Genomic DNA, 14254 nt, shown 5'->3' with positions numbered 1-14254 from the left:
GCATTCCTTCATTTGTGGCACCTGGGGATTTCCTTCCCATGGTCTCTAGCTCAGCTACATTTCCATAAATTATCTTATTATATTTTACCCAGCATTGGAAATATATTGAAATACAATGGAGTCCCTTCCCTGCCAGCTCATTCTGCCACACTGCTCAGAAGTTCCCATAACTTTTCAAATGAGGACATAAAAACACTGATGAATTTGATTTCTTTTATATATAAAGATACTTAAAAATAAAAAAAGGGGTGTCTGGGTGGCTCAGTTGTTTAAGCGTCCAACTTTGGCAGGGTTTAACAGCAAACTCTTTTCCTGCCATAGTTCAAGTGGATGGCACCAATTGGAACCAACCGGCTCAGGTCATGATCTCGCAGTTTGTGAGTTTGAGCCCCGCGTCGGGCTCTGTGCTGACAGCTTGCAGCCTGGAGCCTGCTGCAGATTCTGTGTCTCTGTCTCTTTACCCCTCCCCTACTCAGGAACCATCTCTCTCTCCCTCTGTCTCTTAAATAAAAACTAAATATTTTTTCAATTTAGAAAAAAAGAGAAAAAGAAAATGACCCTATAGAAAATGTATTTACTAAAGAACAGATAGTTCATTTCAGAAAAAAAAAAAAATACAAATGGTCAATAAAAGTTCACTAGTTCTCAAATAAAAGCAAAATAATATAATGAGCTACGGCTTCTGCCAACCAAAATGGCAAGGAGTTTTCTCTAATAGTAGACAATGTAAGATGGGGCTCAAGGAAAACAGGTGGTCTCGTAAAGTTTCAGTGTATGTATGGGTATACTTCCAGAAAGCAATCTAGCAACATATATGTCCTTATAATCTTACATACTTTTGGCCCATCTACTCCACTTCCAAGTATTTATCCTAAAGGAAGGATCATTGATATATACAAATATTTATCTTCAAGGATGTCAAATCCTGCGTTCTGTATAATAGAAAATAAGACTGAAAAAAGGCTGAAAATAACCCAAGCATCAAAGGGCAGATGGTAAGATTATTTTTAGCTTTGTTTAAAGCAAAATATTTATCAAGTGAACATAAAGACAAGTTGTGGATTCAGTGAGAAAGCTAGTTATTTATTTATCCACAATGCCAGTCATTGTTCTAGGAGCTAAAATACGAAAATGATGAAGACGCAAAAGCGTATAGCATGTTGGGGGGAACAAAGTAAACAAGCAGCTATAGTTCATTATGACAAACATTTCTTTTTAAGTTTATTTATCTTGAGAGAGAAAGAGAGTGTGTGGGAGGGGCAGAGAGAGAGAGAAAGAGGGAGAAAGAGAATCCCAAGCAAGCTCTGTTCTGTCAGCACCAAGCCCCACGCAGGGCTTGAAATCCCGAACTGTGAGATCATGACCTGAGCTGAGATCAAGAGTCAGACACTCAACTGACTGAGCTACCCAGGCGCCCCCATGATGATAAATCCTGATGATAAAGCTGTGTTTCATTTCTGTGGTACAACAGAGAGCATTTGCTAACCTAACCAGATTGGGAAAGTGGGAGCCTTGCTTTTGTTTTGAGCGAGGGATGGTCAAGCGCAGTCCCACGGGTTTTCCTAAGTAGAAATTGTGACACAGAAGGTGGAATGTCTACTAAAACTCTTGCTCCTCCATAGAATAGAGTTGTTTCTGAGAAATGGCTACCTCCCTGTGATCAGAACTTGAGTGAGTATAATGTGTAATACTCTCTGCAAGAAGCTTTTAAGAAGCAGGTCCGCTTTCTCCGTACCTTCTCCCTTCCCTTCTGCTGACTGCAGTGACATAATAGGGAAGTGTTAATAAATGGTAGAGTCTGGGTCCTGCAACCAATTGGAAGAAAGCTGCCTGCTGACCAGGAATACCTGCCTTGGAATTGCTAGGTGAGCAAGAATAAACTTTTGCATGTTAAGTCACTAAAACGTTGAGGTCTGTTTGTCATCATATCTAGCAACAGACTAATACATGCCCAAGTGTGACGATATTAGCTCACTTATTCAAATATACTAAGCATGTACTATGTGCGAATCAATATGCCATGTGCATGACAAATACGAAGATGAACTAAATAGAGATTCTGCCTTCACAGAAGTTCCAATCCAAAAGGAAAAACAGTAGCCACTCATACAACTGTAAGAGAAGGCAGAATGTGACATTACAGCCTGAGGGGAGATAGCTATCTCACATCAGGAGGGTTAAAAGAAGGCAGATATTATTTTCACATAGAAGTTCCAAAAAGACTTGGAAAAGCTAGAAAATGACATTCAGATAGAATTTAGACAGGCAGAAATGTTGGTATGGGCATTCCAGGAAAAGATATAGATGTGAAAGATGCCCTGGAGAACAGAGGGGGTTCAGATAGGGGTGCTGTGAGAGATAAAGAAATGGCAGATTGGGGAGATCACAGACGGATCTGAATGCCAGCCAATGTGGTTTGCACTTCCTTCTTTGAGCAACAGGAAGGCACTGGTGGGGTTTTGAACAGAGGTGCGGCAAATTCACAGCTAAGCTTTAGGAAGATTGATCTGGCAGAGACTGGATCTAAGTTAAGAGGCCAGAGGGCTTACATTAGAGTAGCAACAGTGAGAATACAAGTTGATTGAGTTTAGGAGGTTCAGCAAAGACAAAAGAGTCAAAGATGACTGAGACTGTGAACTTGGGTGACTAAGAGAATTATGAATTACATGCAAAAAGAAATTGCTAGTCTGGGGGTGGAGAGCAACAGAGAGCTCAGTTTTAGATAAAAGGAGTGCGGGACATCCAGGCTGAGCTATGGAAACTGGATCTAAATTGTAGGAATTGAGGACTGTAGCTTTGGTTGGGAGAAGAAATTTTAAGAGTTATCTGTTCACCTAGTAAGAATTAAGGCCAGAGACTGGATTAAAGTTGCCAAAGAAGACTTGAGAGGGAGAAGAAAGCCAGATTTCCTTAAAATGTACACAAACGAGGAAGATAAAGAAAAGGCTGAGAGGTGATTGATTGGAGAGGCAGACAATACAGAGAAACGAGAATCATCGAAAGCACTGCATCGTGTCCAATTCTATAGGAGTTGGGAGCGGGAAGAGCTGCTAATAACACTGTAGCACCAAAAGCACGATCTCATTTAATCTTCAAACAACCCGATGAAACACAATTCTCTGATCAATTACTGACCAGGAATTCATACCCAACAAAGAACACATTTTATTTAATTGGAGTAAAATGAGTCTGGATGCTAATCTTGATTCTGCCCTTCAATGGCTGCATAACTATAGGGTCATGAAGAAAATAACAGTGTCTCAGATTCTCATAGGGTTAGTGAGAATTAAATTTCAAAATGCATGTAAAGTTTCCAGCACAGTGCTGGACATGTGATAAACATTCAGCAAGTGGAAACTATGTTTTTAATTTTTTTTTAAATAATAATGAACACAGATTTTTCCCAACACGGTCTGTTGATGGAAATATAAATTAGTAAAGAGTTTTTGTAAGGCAAGATGCTACCAAAAATTTTTTACATACACACATCTGACCCAGCAATTCTGCTTCAAGGAATTCATTTTATAGAACTGTTCCCATGTATGGGAATGTTCACCGTTGCATTATTTGTAACAAGGAAAGATTGGAACCAATCTTAATGAGGAATGGTTACGTAAATTACAATACAATAAATTACATACGGATCACCTCTACCACATCAATGCAGACCTAAATAAACTGAGAGGAAAGGTATCTGCCACATGTCAAGTGAAAAGGACAACTTCTCAAAAGATATGATTCCAATGATGATAGAAAAAACAGATGCAAAAAGAGTAGAAAGATAAACACTAAAATAATTCTAAGAAGTCTGAGAAAGAAAGAAGGAAAAGGTAAAGAGGGCTCTCATCTCTAAGGCTATATACTTCTGTTCGAGTGACAACTACTAATGTATTATAATGTAATTTCAAAAATGTAAGAACTTAAAAAAAGAAATGTCAGGAGTATTTTTGAAGAAATGCCGCCGGAAAGGGCGATTTAAATTCACCATTAGCAATGCAGATAAAGTCAAAGCAGGGCAGGAATTCTTGTGCTTCGCAGAGGACAATACCCTGAAAATGGTGGCCAAATTGCATTTCTTTGGACAGAGGCTTCCGTTTTCATGTTTAATGACCCCAAAAAGGTTGTAGGGTAGAATGACCTATACAATAGAACAGACTCTCTACATTGCACAATTTTTTCCTAGTATTTTTAGCCCACGAAAAAAGTAACCAACAACAAACTCCAGGTAAATCAGAAATGGCACAAAGCAAAATCGGCGGTGAAAACGGGGCCAGAGCTAAGACGCTGACCGTCCCAAGCTCTGCTGCACAGGGCGGGGTGCAAGAGGGAAAGTGAGGGAAGTACGGTGGCAGTCAAGGGCAGAGGGTAAACCACATTCTCCCTCGCCCCGCTTCAGTTTAAATCCCGGGCGGGCTGGAGGGCCACCCTGTAAGGGCGTGTCCACTTGATGCACGGATGTCCACGCTACAGCCTGTACGGAGCTTGAGGAGTGTGGACACGTACAGATCTGGCAGGCCGGTCCTCGGTGCCCGGGTTTCGTCCTGTCTCTCTGCTTCACCCGACCCCGCCCAGCAGCCTTGGTCCGGTCCTTCAGCCCCCGCATACCCGCCAGCTCCCCTCCAAGTGCGTCAAGAGAATCCCTGCAGTGACCCACGAGCCTCGCTGGGCTAGTTTCCCCTGCCCAGGAAGGGGCCTGACCAGCTGACCTCTTGGGCCCCCACCTCCCCTTCAGCCCTGCCCCTGCAAGGTCCTCTGCCCCCCCCGGAGCCCCTCGGCCGGGGCTCCCCCGGAGATCGCCCGCACTCACTGTCCCCACAGATCCACCGCGGAGGGGCGGGGCTTCTTCGCGTGCCTGGACCTCGGCGGTGGTGCCCAGGTCTGAGGCTCCCGCGGCGGGACCAAGGGGGGCAGCGGACAGCGCGGGAGCCAGCGACGGCCCCCAGCCGACCCGAGCCCCTGGCTCAACCCGGCCTGGGCGCGGGGCTGGCCGTGGCGGCGGGGCGAGGCGGGCAGCCCGTCGCTCTCAGGGGCTCGGCTCTCGGGGCGAACACGCTCGGCGGCCGGCAGCCCGGCGACGCTCGGGAGCGCGGCACGCCCGCCGCTCAGCCCCGCCCGGCCCGGCCTGCGGCTCCGGTGGCTGCAGCCCCGCCCGCCCGTTGCGTGCCGGTTGCCAGGCGCCAGGGGCTTCCGGCTGCCTCCCGCGCGAGGTCACCGGCCGCGGCCCCAGTAGCAGGGACCAACAGTTGGGGTGCCGCGCCAGGAAAGCACTTGGGCGTCTAGGAGGCCGCTAGGACTCACTCGACAACTACTATCGGTGCCACGGCCTTTGCAGTCACAGCTGCAGGGGTGGGAGGGAGGGTGCTGAAACAAGGCCGGGTGTATAGGAGTCAGTGGTGGCACAAGGTCAGTGGGGCACGAAAAGTTGTGTCATGCATCGACAGGGTGGGTAGTGGGCGGCTGGACCAGGTTGGTGATATGCAGTTCCCTGGGTTGCATTTTTAAGATTCAAACTAATCAGGCTCTCCGGTGTATTGATGAGTCTGGAACTTTCAAACAGCCCAGCAATACTTGCCCAGCCCATCTTAGGTTAAGTGACAGTCATCCCCGCCCCACCCCCCACCCCCAGTCCCCTCACCATGGCAACCCGCATTCCATGTTCTATACGTCCTTTGTCTAAGTTCTTTGGTGAAAGGTTAGGTGTCCTCTCCCCAATTAAGCCTAGCACCTTGACTTGCGCGGTAGGATCTTAGCATCAATACTTTTGCCAAATTATATTCTAAACCCTCTGCCTCCATTTCTTGACCCCAAATAGGGCTGCAAGTTTAGCCCTAGTAAAATACACGGTTTCAGGTTCGACAAAACTGAAGGTGCTCCCAAACACACTTTTCTGTTTTCATCAAGCTCCCTACTCACCTTCCTTAGCTCCTCTGGTTAAGAAAACTCAAATTAGGCCTGGAACCTAATACTAGCCACACCACTTATTTGGGTGATCCTGGGGGAGGGAAAGTTAACCCCTCATCTTAAAAATGGGGACAGTGGTATACTTACCTAATGGAATAGGCTGCACATTAAAACTCACGTGGAGAATTTAAAGGGCAAGGCCTGGGACCCATCCCCCAATTAATCGGTTTTGTGATTGCAAAATGGAGACAATTGAGGGAGGATTATGTGGATTAAGTGTACACTAGCAGTCAATACGTGATCAACTGTTATTAAATGGTCTGCTCTTGAGTTTTGCTATCACATCTGCCACTGCATTGTCTCCCAACTGTTGGCTCCTGCCTGCTCTTCTATCACCAGGTGTCCAAATTCTACCTCCTTTGTGAAATTTCCCAATCTGCACAGCATGAACCATCTCCTATATTCCCCTAACATGCTGTTCTATTTTCACAAACTATTATCCCTACACAATAACTCACTTTTTGAGTCCTTTACAGTAATACATATACCCATGAACCCACAATGCAGGCGCCACTCCTCTCAGCATTCATCAAGAATAACATGCCAGCAACTGGAAAATCCAAATTTTAAATTGCTATTACTTTTTGGTTTATTCATTTACTTTTAGTGTTTACTTATTTTTGAGAGAGAGTGCAAGCTGGGGAAGGGCAGAGAGAGAGAGAGAGAGAGAGAGAGAGAGAGAGAAACAGAATGGAAAGCAGGCTCCAGGCTCTGTCAGCAGAGCTGATGCAGGGCTTGAACTCACGAACCGCGAGATCATGACCTAAGCTGAAGTCTGACACTTAATGGACTGAGCCACCCAAGCGCCCCAAAATTGCTATTACTCTTAAGAGGCTCGAGTCAATCAAAAAAGCAAAAGGCCTGCAATGCAACAGGTCTATTCTAAGTGCTAGAACAGACGGCAAACGCTCAAACCTTACAGTGGTTTCGGTACATATTCTCAAAACTTTGAGAGGCTGTGAAAAGCAACAAGAATAAATGGAAAAAGTATTGCAGGTAATAAAAAGTACTATGAAAAATACAGGGTTATATGGAGATGTGTCAGAGAAAAAACCCTTTTCCAGAACGAAAAAGCAGCAATGTACAAAGACCTGAGGGCTGAGTGTTCCAGACAGAAGATTACAAGAGCCAAGACCCTACATTAGAAGCTTGTCATTTTTGAGGAACAAGAAAAAATATAGCTACCTGCTATAAAGATCACATAGCCCTCCCAAAACACTTCCCTGACATGATTTCTGGAACCTGCGAACACGCTGCTTAATGTAGAGACTTTGCTGTTGTACTTAAATTTAGGAATTTGAGATGGAGAGATTATCCTGGATTATCTGGGTGGCACAATTTGATCACAAGGGTTCTTATAAGAGGGAGGAGGCAGAGGATCAGAGCCAGTGATGATGGAAGAATGGAAGGAGAGATTGATTACACTTTGAAGACTGAAGCATGGCCTGCCTATAAGCCAAGAAATGCCAAGTGGTTGCTAGAAAATGGAAGAAAAGGATTCTCTCCTAGCCTTCAGAGCTACGGTAGGCAGGCCTACTGACACCGATTTAGCCCAGTGAAACCAAATCTAGATTTCTTACCCCCGAAATTGTTAAAGACAATAAATCTGAGTTTTAAGTCAAAGTTTGTAATTTGTTACAGCACCAACAGTAAACAAAAACTTAGCACCTACTCTGTCAGGTACTGGTTAGGAGGGACAAAAAGGCTGGCCTTACATGTTTTATTACCCTAGAGAAGGGAGGCACCTGTATGAAAACAATGTTTTGGCTGGTTTGATACCAAATCTGTAATGCAAACAGTGGGGGTAGAATGTTGTCAATTTCCCCCACAGGTTGTCCCAACACCCCAAAAGGCAGATACATCTAGACATCCCTGTAGCACTTATCTCACATTACTTGCGTTGTCTACCTTGCCCGTTAGACTGACATACGAGAAAGTAGAGGCCATCTCCATTTGTATGCCCCTGCGAGGTGCTCACGTTGCATAGTATTTACTTAGTACTTTTAGCCAGGAACTGCTGTAAGCATTTTACATGAACTGACATCATTAAAATCCTATGGTATTATGCACAATTTCCCCTATTTTGCTAAGAAACAGATTTATTGGCCCAAATGATTAAGTGAAGGCTGGGTATGAACCAGTTTGGCTTCAGAGCCAGCACTCAATCCAGCCAACCATGAAGGAACTTTCAAAGGTAAGTAATTTGAGGGAACACCTGCTAAAAAACCAGTGAGCACAACTAAACTTTGTGACTTGAAGAGACTGGGGTAATTAGCAGAAGATTTTTATGAAGCTGGAATGTTAAAGGGTAGAAATGCAAATTTACATTTGTGGGGTGAATTTTTGTAGGACAACCTGCTGGGCAGGACCCAGACTTTCAAAGTTTGGTTAGCCTTCTAGTGGACAGTCCCTTTTAGGTGACATTTTAGGAGGTAGCTTTTCTAAGTTAGCTTTTCCAGCTGCATTTCAAGAAGTTTTAACAGTTCACAAAATATTTTCATACCCCTTTTCTGAAGCAAGTGTTTGAGAGTTTTCTATAGTGGTATTAGACATCTGCCAACTCCTCCCTACTCAGCCTCTGGCCCCACTTTGAAAGTAATTTATATGGAGAACTGGATTTCCCAGACGGAAAACAGAAAAGTGCCTGCAGAGAATACACATACAGCCAATATACTTTGTCAGTTTATCCTACACGTTCCTATTCCTTACCAGCTTCAAAAGCTTCGCTACTTTGCGTGATGTGTCCACCATTCGTGGGCTATTAACAAATGTACCAGACTATTCATAGTGTTTACCAAGATACCCTATTTCTTGCAAAACCCTGCCACACTCAAACATGTAACACTGATTTTATAAAGAATCTTCTCAATTTTTCTGAATTCACTGACCATAAACTCACTAATCCAGAGATTGCTTCCAAGTCTAGAGAATTTGAATTATTAAATATAAATACTAAGAAGTAATGATCCTAGTGCAAAGTGTCCACTGGCACAATGAAGACTGCAAAAACTTCTTTTATTAGATGTACTTACTTCACATGTTCTATACCGAAAACCTGCAGCTCACTAATCTGAGATATATACGATATATAAAAATGTTACTTATAAAATAACTAATCTTTTCTATTTCAAGCTTTTGCTCACTAGTTTCATTAGGAGTTCTGAGGGTGCTCCAAAATAAGTGGCATCCATGGGCAGCAATTTCATTTTTCCTTTTCTAACATATATAATGGTATTATTAGAAACTCACCTGGATAGGTGAAGATACACAGCAAAAAACAAAAAAGGAATGCAAAAGGAAAACATGTTCACACAGTACTTTATAGAAAAACCAAGCCTCAGCAGATGGAATTTCATCAACAGTATAATTCAATTTTTATTACCTTACCTATAAATCACGCACATAAGTCTATGAAACAGGCTTTCTTAGAACAAACCCATCTTGGCTAACTCAGTGGCACAATTGAAAAGTGAAAAATTAAAAAAAAAAAAAAAGTGAAAAGATTTTTTCTTTTCACAAGAGAGTTTTTAATAAACCCAAGGAATGTTTTCCACCAAAATACAAACCAGACCCCAGTTTCGTACACAAAGGCAAAACTTGGCACAGTTCATTCGATCCCTGGAGCCTGCTTGGGATTCTCTCTCAAAATAAATAAAAATTTTAAAAGTTTAAGAAAAAGACGGCTTACTCTTATCACACATCAAGATTTGTCCCAATAGTTAAAGGACAGCAGAGTCTAGCAAAAAGTCACGACACATTTTAATTTGAAAGCAGTCGTTTATTAACTGACCAGATTACAAAAATAATCATGGTGGATACCTGAAAGGGGGGAAAAAAAACACTCATTAAAGAAACCACCTTGATAGATTAGAATTAACATAAATGAGGAAATTATAAGAAAGTACTTCAATTTCCATTAAGTAGGATAAAACCCTGGGCCTTTTCTTTCCTCCATAAATGCCCTCAAAAGGAAGGAACAATCAAACCAACTGTATGTACAGATAACATGGTTGGCTTTTCCCCCTTAAACAATATTGCTTAGAACCCAACCAAACCCTTATCAATATTTAACGGAAAAAGTAGGAGACTAACACCACTTTTACCCTTATTACTAAGTAAACTTCTATCGAAATGAAGCTACTCACCTTAGTTCATTCTTCTAATAAGCCTATTGATCTGGTCTTCCCTGTTGCCAGCATCTCCACCTTCTACAAAATGGGTGGTCTTCTTCTTCATTCCCCCTCGTGGAGAAGATAACTTGAAGGGCCATAAAAAGTTGTTTGCTTCTTTGAAACGTTTTCCAACAGTGTAGATCTCATGAATCAGATCCTCCATGCAGATGATGCCGTATTTACCTGAACATTAAGATCATTAAAAATTGCTAGCTGTTTTTACAGATTAAGATATCCAGCAAGGACAATCAGAGGCTATGATAGTTTAAATTAAGAATAAAGCAACAAAGAAGGAAATACACGGCTGTATTTACAAATACTCAAGCCAACGAAATCTTAACTTACATCTTCCATAAACTTCTGCATTGTAGAGAACATGGGAAGATTCGTTGACAGAAAAATCAACTTTGTCTAATTATCAAACCCTTCCCCAAATAGGTAGAACCTACCAAGAGATCGAGCGATCAATGTGTTATCTGTCAGGGCAATTCGCTTCTTGTTGATTTTGCCATAACCACGCTTGTAGATCAATTCATTCACTGACTTCAGGTTTGGGTACCTGATATATGAAAAACAGACATAAATGACCAAATATAATAAGGTTATCACCATCAGAACACCTCAAATGCACCTCGTCAACACAGCCAATTTGCCAAAAAGAACTCAAAGGAATAGACAGACTTACCCCCATGCAATATATGGTTCCACAATCCTTAGCATGTTAACTGAAGCCTTGTTGAGCTTAACAAAGGTGCCGTTGAAGATCTGGCGAAGGCGAAGAAGCTGCAACACCTTTCGAACCTTTGGGCTCACACCATTGATACTGCAGTGAAAAAAAAAGACAAAATGCACTGAGCTTTAACCCAATCATTAATAGAGGATAAGAAAGTAACCATTATGATTCGGCACAACTCAAGTCCCACCTAAATAAACAGGAATTGTTACGAAGACCACTGGCAGTTCTTAGCTTATTCTAGCCCGTGTCCCAACCTGCCTCTTTCACAAATAAGTGATCTTTGATACATACCTTTGACACTTCAAACTTCCCCAGGCCCTTTTACCCCATCCTACCTTTGTATTTGTCTGTTAGCTTTTTTTGAAAATAATATCCAGGACACTGAACAAAACTCAGATGCTCAGAGAGCTTTGGACACAGCACTTGCAACTAAACCATTAAAATACTACCCCCCCCCCCCCCCCACCCCGTTCTAGCTATGACCAAAATATCTCTATTCCAATGTTCCAGAACCAACACTCCCAAGAAGTTAACGGGAAGTTTTGCTGAGATTGTGTAACTTTCCCTTCAAAACCAGAATGCGGTTAAAACTGAACTTACCCTCGGATCCTGATGACAAATGCCAATTTGGGTTCTGCAGGTACGTAGAAGTTGCCAGCTTTTCTTGCCATTCTAGCCATTCGAATCTCAGTTCTGTACATCTGCCTGTATTCCTTGTGGTAATGCTTAGCTTTTTCATAAATAAGCTTCCTCCTTGCCTTTCGAAGCTGAAAACCAATACCAGTTATTCATCTGATTCTTAGCTCCCAAATACAGTCACCACCACCCGTTCCTCAGAAGAAAGAGTAATTTCCCCTTGAAACTTTTTCCTTGTCAGAGCATGCGTTAACATTTCAACATGCAGACACTACCTCCAATTAAAAACACTTTTAAAAAGCCGATGATCCAGCTCACTGGTACAGTAGGTGAAGTCCACAAGCCTTGCTGAGAAAGAACACTCACCTATTTTCAACCCAAACACAAGGCCTCTCTTTACAGGTTAAGTGCCTTAAAAAAATTTACCTACCATTTTTTGGGCAAATTTCTTTCTCAGACGCTTGATCTTCAACTCTGCGAAATTCCTTCGCTTTTTCTTTAGAGTTTCTGGCACAGCAGGAACCTTCTTTTTCTTCTCTCTGGCGTTAGCAAACAGAACTTTATTAACAGTTCAAACAGCACACAATACCGCATTACTCTCGTATTGCACAGGCTTTGCCATTTAGCAGTACTACCGTCACCGGCTCTAAACATTTCTATCTTCAGCTGCTCTCTAGCAGGTTATGGTGAAAAATAGAGTTTAGAGAGTTTTTATACCGATAATCTTCGCCTTTAACACAGACCACTTCACTTAAATACACAGAATTCACAGAAAATACAATAAATTCACATCTGTCCTGACCTCCGACAACTAAAATACCCACAACAAAGTTAACACAGCCTGAGAAACTACTGCAAGAAGGGGGCCTGGAATTCTCAAGAAAATTAACAAACAAACAAACAAACACCTCCCAGCTACCACCTTGGTTCAGGTCTGAAGTTCCACATGCTAAAAGCAAAGGCCTGACGACGGGGACGACTGGGCCAAATACGAGCTAAGATGACCGCAATTCAAAGGTTCTGCACCTCCCTTGAAAGGGAATTGGAAAACTCGCCGGTCCCGTACATAGTTAGGCTTTCACACCGCGTTCCCAGTATCTCCAAAACCTCTGACCCAAGGCCATCTGCATCCTATCTTTGCCCGGCGCCTCCACCAGCGTCACAGGGCGTCACAAACACACAGACAAATGGGCAAAGGTACAGGCTACAGCCAGACCGAGGGAAAACGAGACAAAAAGTCGTTGGATTCGTGGATGGAGAAGGATTCTCGAGTGGGCGAGGAGCTACTTACTCTGCAGCCTCCATGGTTCCAGCCGGAAAAAGAGGAAGTTAGCGCATGCGCGCTGTCCACTTAAAGACGACAAGAGCGAAGCCCCACAACTTAGAGGTGTCCCAGGATAAGCCAGAAAAGAACTCGGAACAGAGAACTCGTCTTGCAGACGCAAAATTGAGAACTGCCTGATTCAGCCCCTTACGATCGACTTTCGGGTAAAATTTGTATGGGAAATACATGCACCCACTAGACTCTTAAATCAATATGACAAGAGCACAGAGTGCTGACACCTTTACTACTCGGGGTCCTAGTCTCTAGGCTGCGTTGACAGGGTACCTTCTCGTATTCCACCCAGTAATGTACGCAAATGACACGCCACACAGGCGCGAACTACAAATCCCGGCATGCCCCATTTTCACTGCGTGGGGAGGGCAAGGCTTGACTGGAACTGTAGGCAACCACTGCAGTGGTGATTACAGCCAGGGAAAACGAGAGCCTTTTGGCCCACGTTCCGGATGGTTAGGTGCGATTCTAAGTCGCTTCCGAGACCCGGCTTTTGACGGGCTTCTCAGCTCTGCCAGCCCCAGCCATAAACCGGCACTCTACTGCCGCGCTGCCGAGGTCCTTCTATTCGTTCCGCCAGCCTGCAGGGCTGTCTTCCGCGGCGCCTGATCGCAGGGGTGACCGTCCGAGTGTCACGCTTAACCAAAGTGGCGAAATAGGGACAAGCGAGGACCCGACGGCAGGAGGAGGATGGCCCGGGCACTGCAGACCGTCAGGCCTGGCCGGCGGAGGCCGGGACACCCCAAGGCAGGGGGCGTGAGCTGTGTAGGGAGGTGCGACGAGGGCTGGAGGCTGCAGCCACGGCCATGTGAGAGGGGCTGCCCCGCCGCGGTTCGGCGGACGGCTGCGGGCGGGCGGGCGGGGGGCTGGGCCGGGGGCGGGGTGCGCCCGGGGGCGGGGAGGGCCGAGCGGAGGGAGGGCCGATGCCGCCGCCGGCTCTTCCCGGTCTAGGGTTATATAGCTCGGAGCGTGGAGCCCGCTCAGAGGCGGCCGGGAGCGCTCCGACTTGCAAGCGGCGCTGCGCTGCGGAGCCCAGTGCCCAAGTGACAGCCGTGGGGAGTGCAGGGCAGGGGACACGAGACCGCGGGGGCAGCTGCAAGCCGTTGGGCAGCGGTCGACTGCGCCGAGCGAGTCGCCCCTTCCCGGCGCTCCCGCTGCCCCGCACCCCACTCTCCCACCCTCTCGCAACTTGGGTCAAGTTGACAACTCCCGAGGCGGCCGGCGGGCCCGTGCGGTCTCCGCTGTGCGCCCCTCCCCCGGGGTGAGAGGGAGCCGCCGCGCCGGCTCTGGGGACGCTCGGGCGGCGGCGGCTTGGCCATGAGGGCAGCGCGCGCCGACTAACTCGCGGCTGTCACCGCCGCTGCAGCGGGACCGGCCGGGCGGGCGCTGCGGGACGGGCGGGCGGCCGCCGGC

At 45.2% G+C, this 14254-nt stretch overlaps 2 protein-coding genes across 9 annotated transcripts in view; both read right to left on the bottom strand.

The window, feature by feature from the left end:
- The window catches only part of CUNH8orf89 (chromosome unknown C8orf89 homolog), a 38680-nt gene extending 33589 nt beyond the window's left edge, over window positions 1-5091 (bottom strand). Inside the window, exon 1 of one of the 7 annotated variants that reach the window (XR_005794168.1) lies at window positions 4808-5090. The gene's annotated coding sequence lies outside the window, so the exon portion shown is untranslated. Of the gene's footprint in view, window positions 1-4807 lie in introns of all 7 variants that reach the window. The other 6 variants (XR_005794169.1, XM_040487598.1, XM_040487593.1 and 3 more) reach the window with 6 other exon arrangements.
- Window positions 5092-9718: 4627 nt separating this feature from the next.
- RPL7 (ribosomal protein L7) lies at window positions 9719-12917 on the bottom strand. 2 transcript variants are annotated; one of them, XM_040487590.1, is made up of 7 exons: window positions 12428-12453; window positions 11936-12044; window positions 11470-11636; window positions 10819-10956; window positions 10583-10692; window positions 10107-10316; window positions 9719-9780 (listed from the first exon to the last, which is right to left on the bottom strand). In XM_040487590.1, the coding sequence occupies exons 1-6, from the start codon at window positions 12451-12453 to the stop codon at window positions 10108-10110; spliced, it is 759 nt and encodes a 252-aa protein (XP_040343524.1). In that variant the 3' UTR covers window positions 9719-9780; window position 10107. The 2 variants fall into 2 exon arrangements, with proteins under 2 accessions (XP_040343524.1, XP_040343525.1); XM_040487591.1 differs by lacking the exons at window positions 9719-9780; window positions 12428-12453 and adding an exon at window positions 12797-12917 and having other exon boundaries at window positions 10108-10316.
- Between the last annotated feature and the right edge of the window lie 1337 nt (window positions 12918-14254).

This window comes from Herpailurus yagouaroundi, unplaced genomic scaffold (assembly GCF_014898765.1).
Source record: "Herpailurus yagouaroundi ecotype Mexico unplaced genomic scaffold, PumYag 165, whole genome shotgun sequence".
Lineage (NCBI taxonomy): Eukaryota > Metazoa > Chordata > Mammalia > Carnivora > Felidae > Herpailurus > Herpailurus yagouaroundi.
This window is presented reverse-complemented; position numbering and strand designations above follow the sequence as displayed.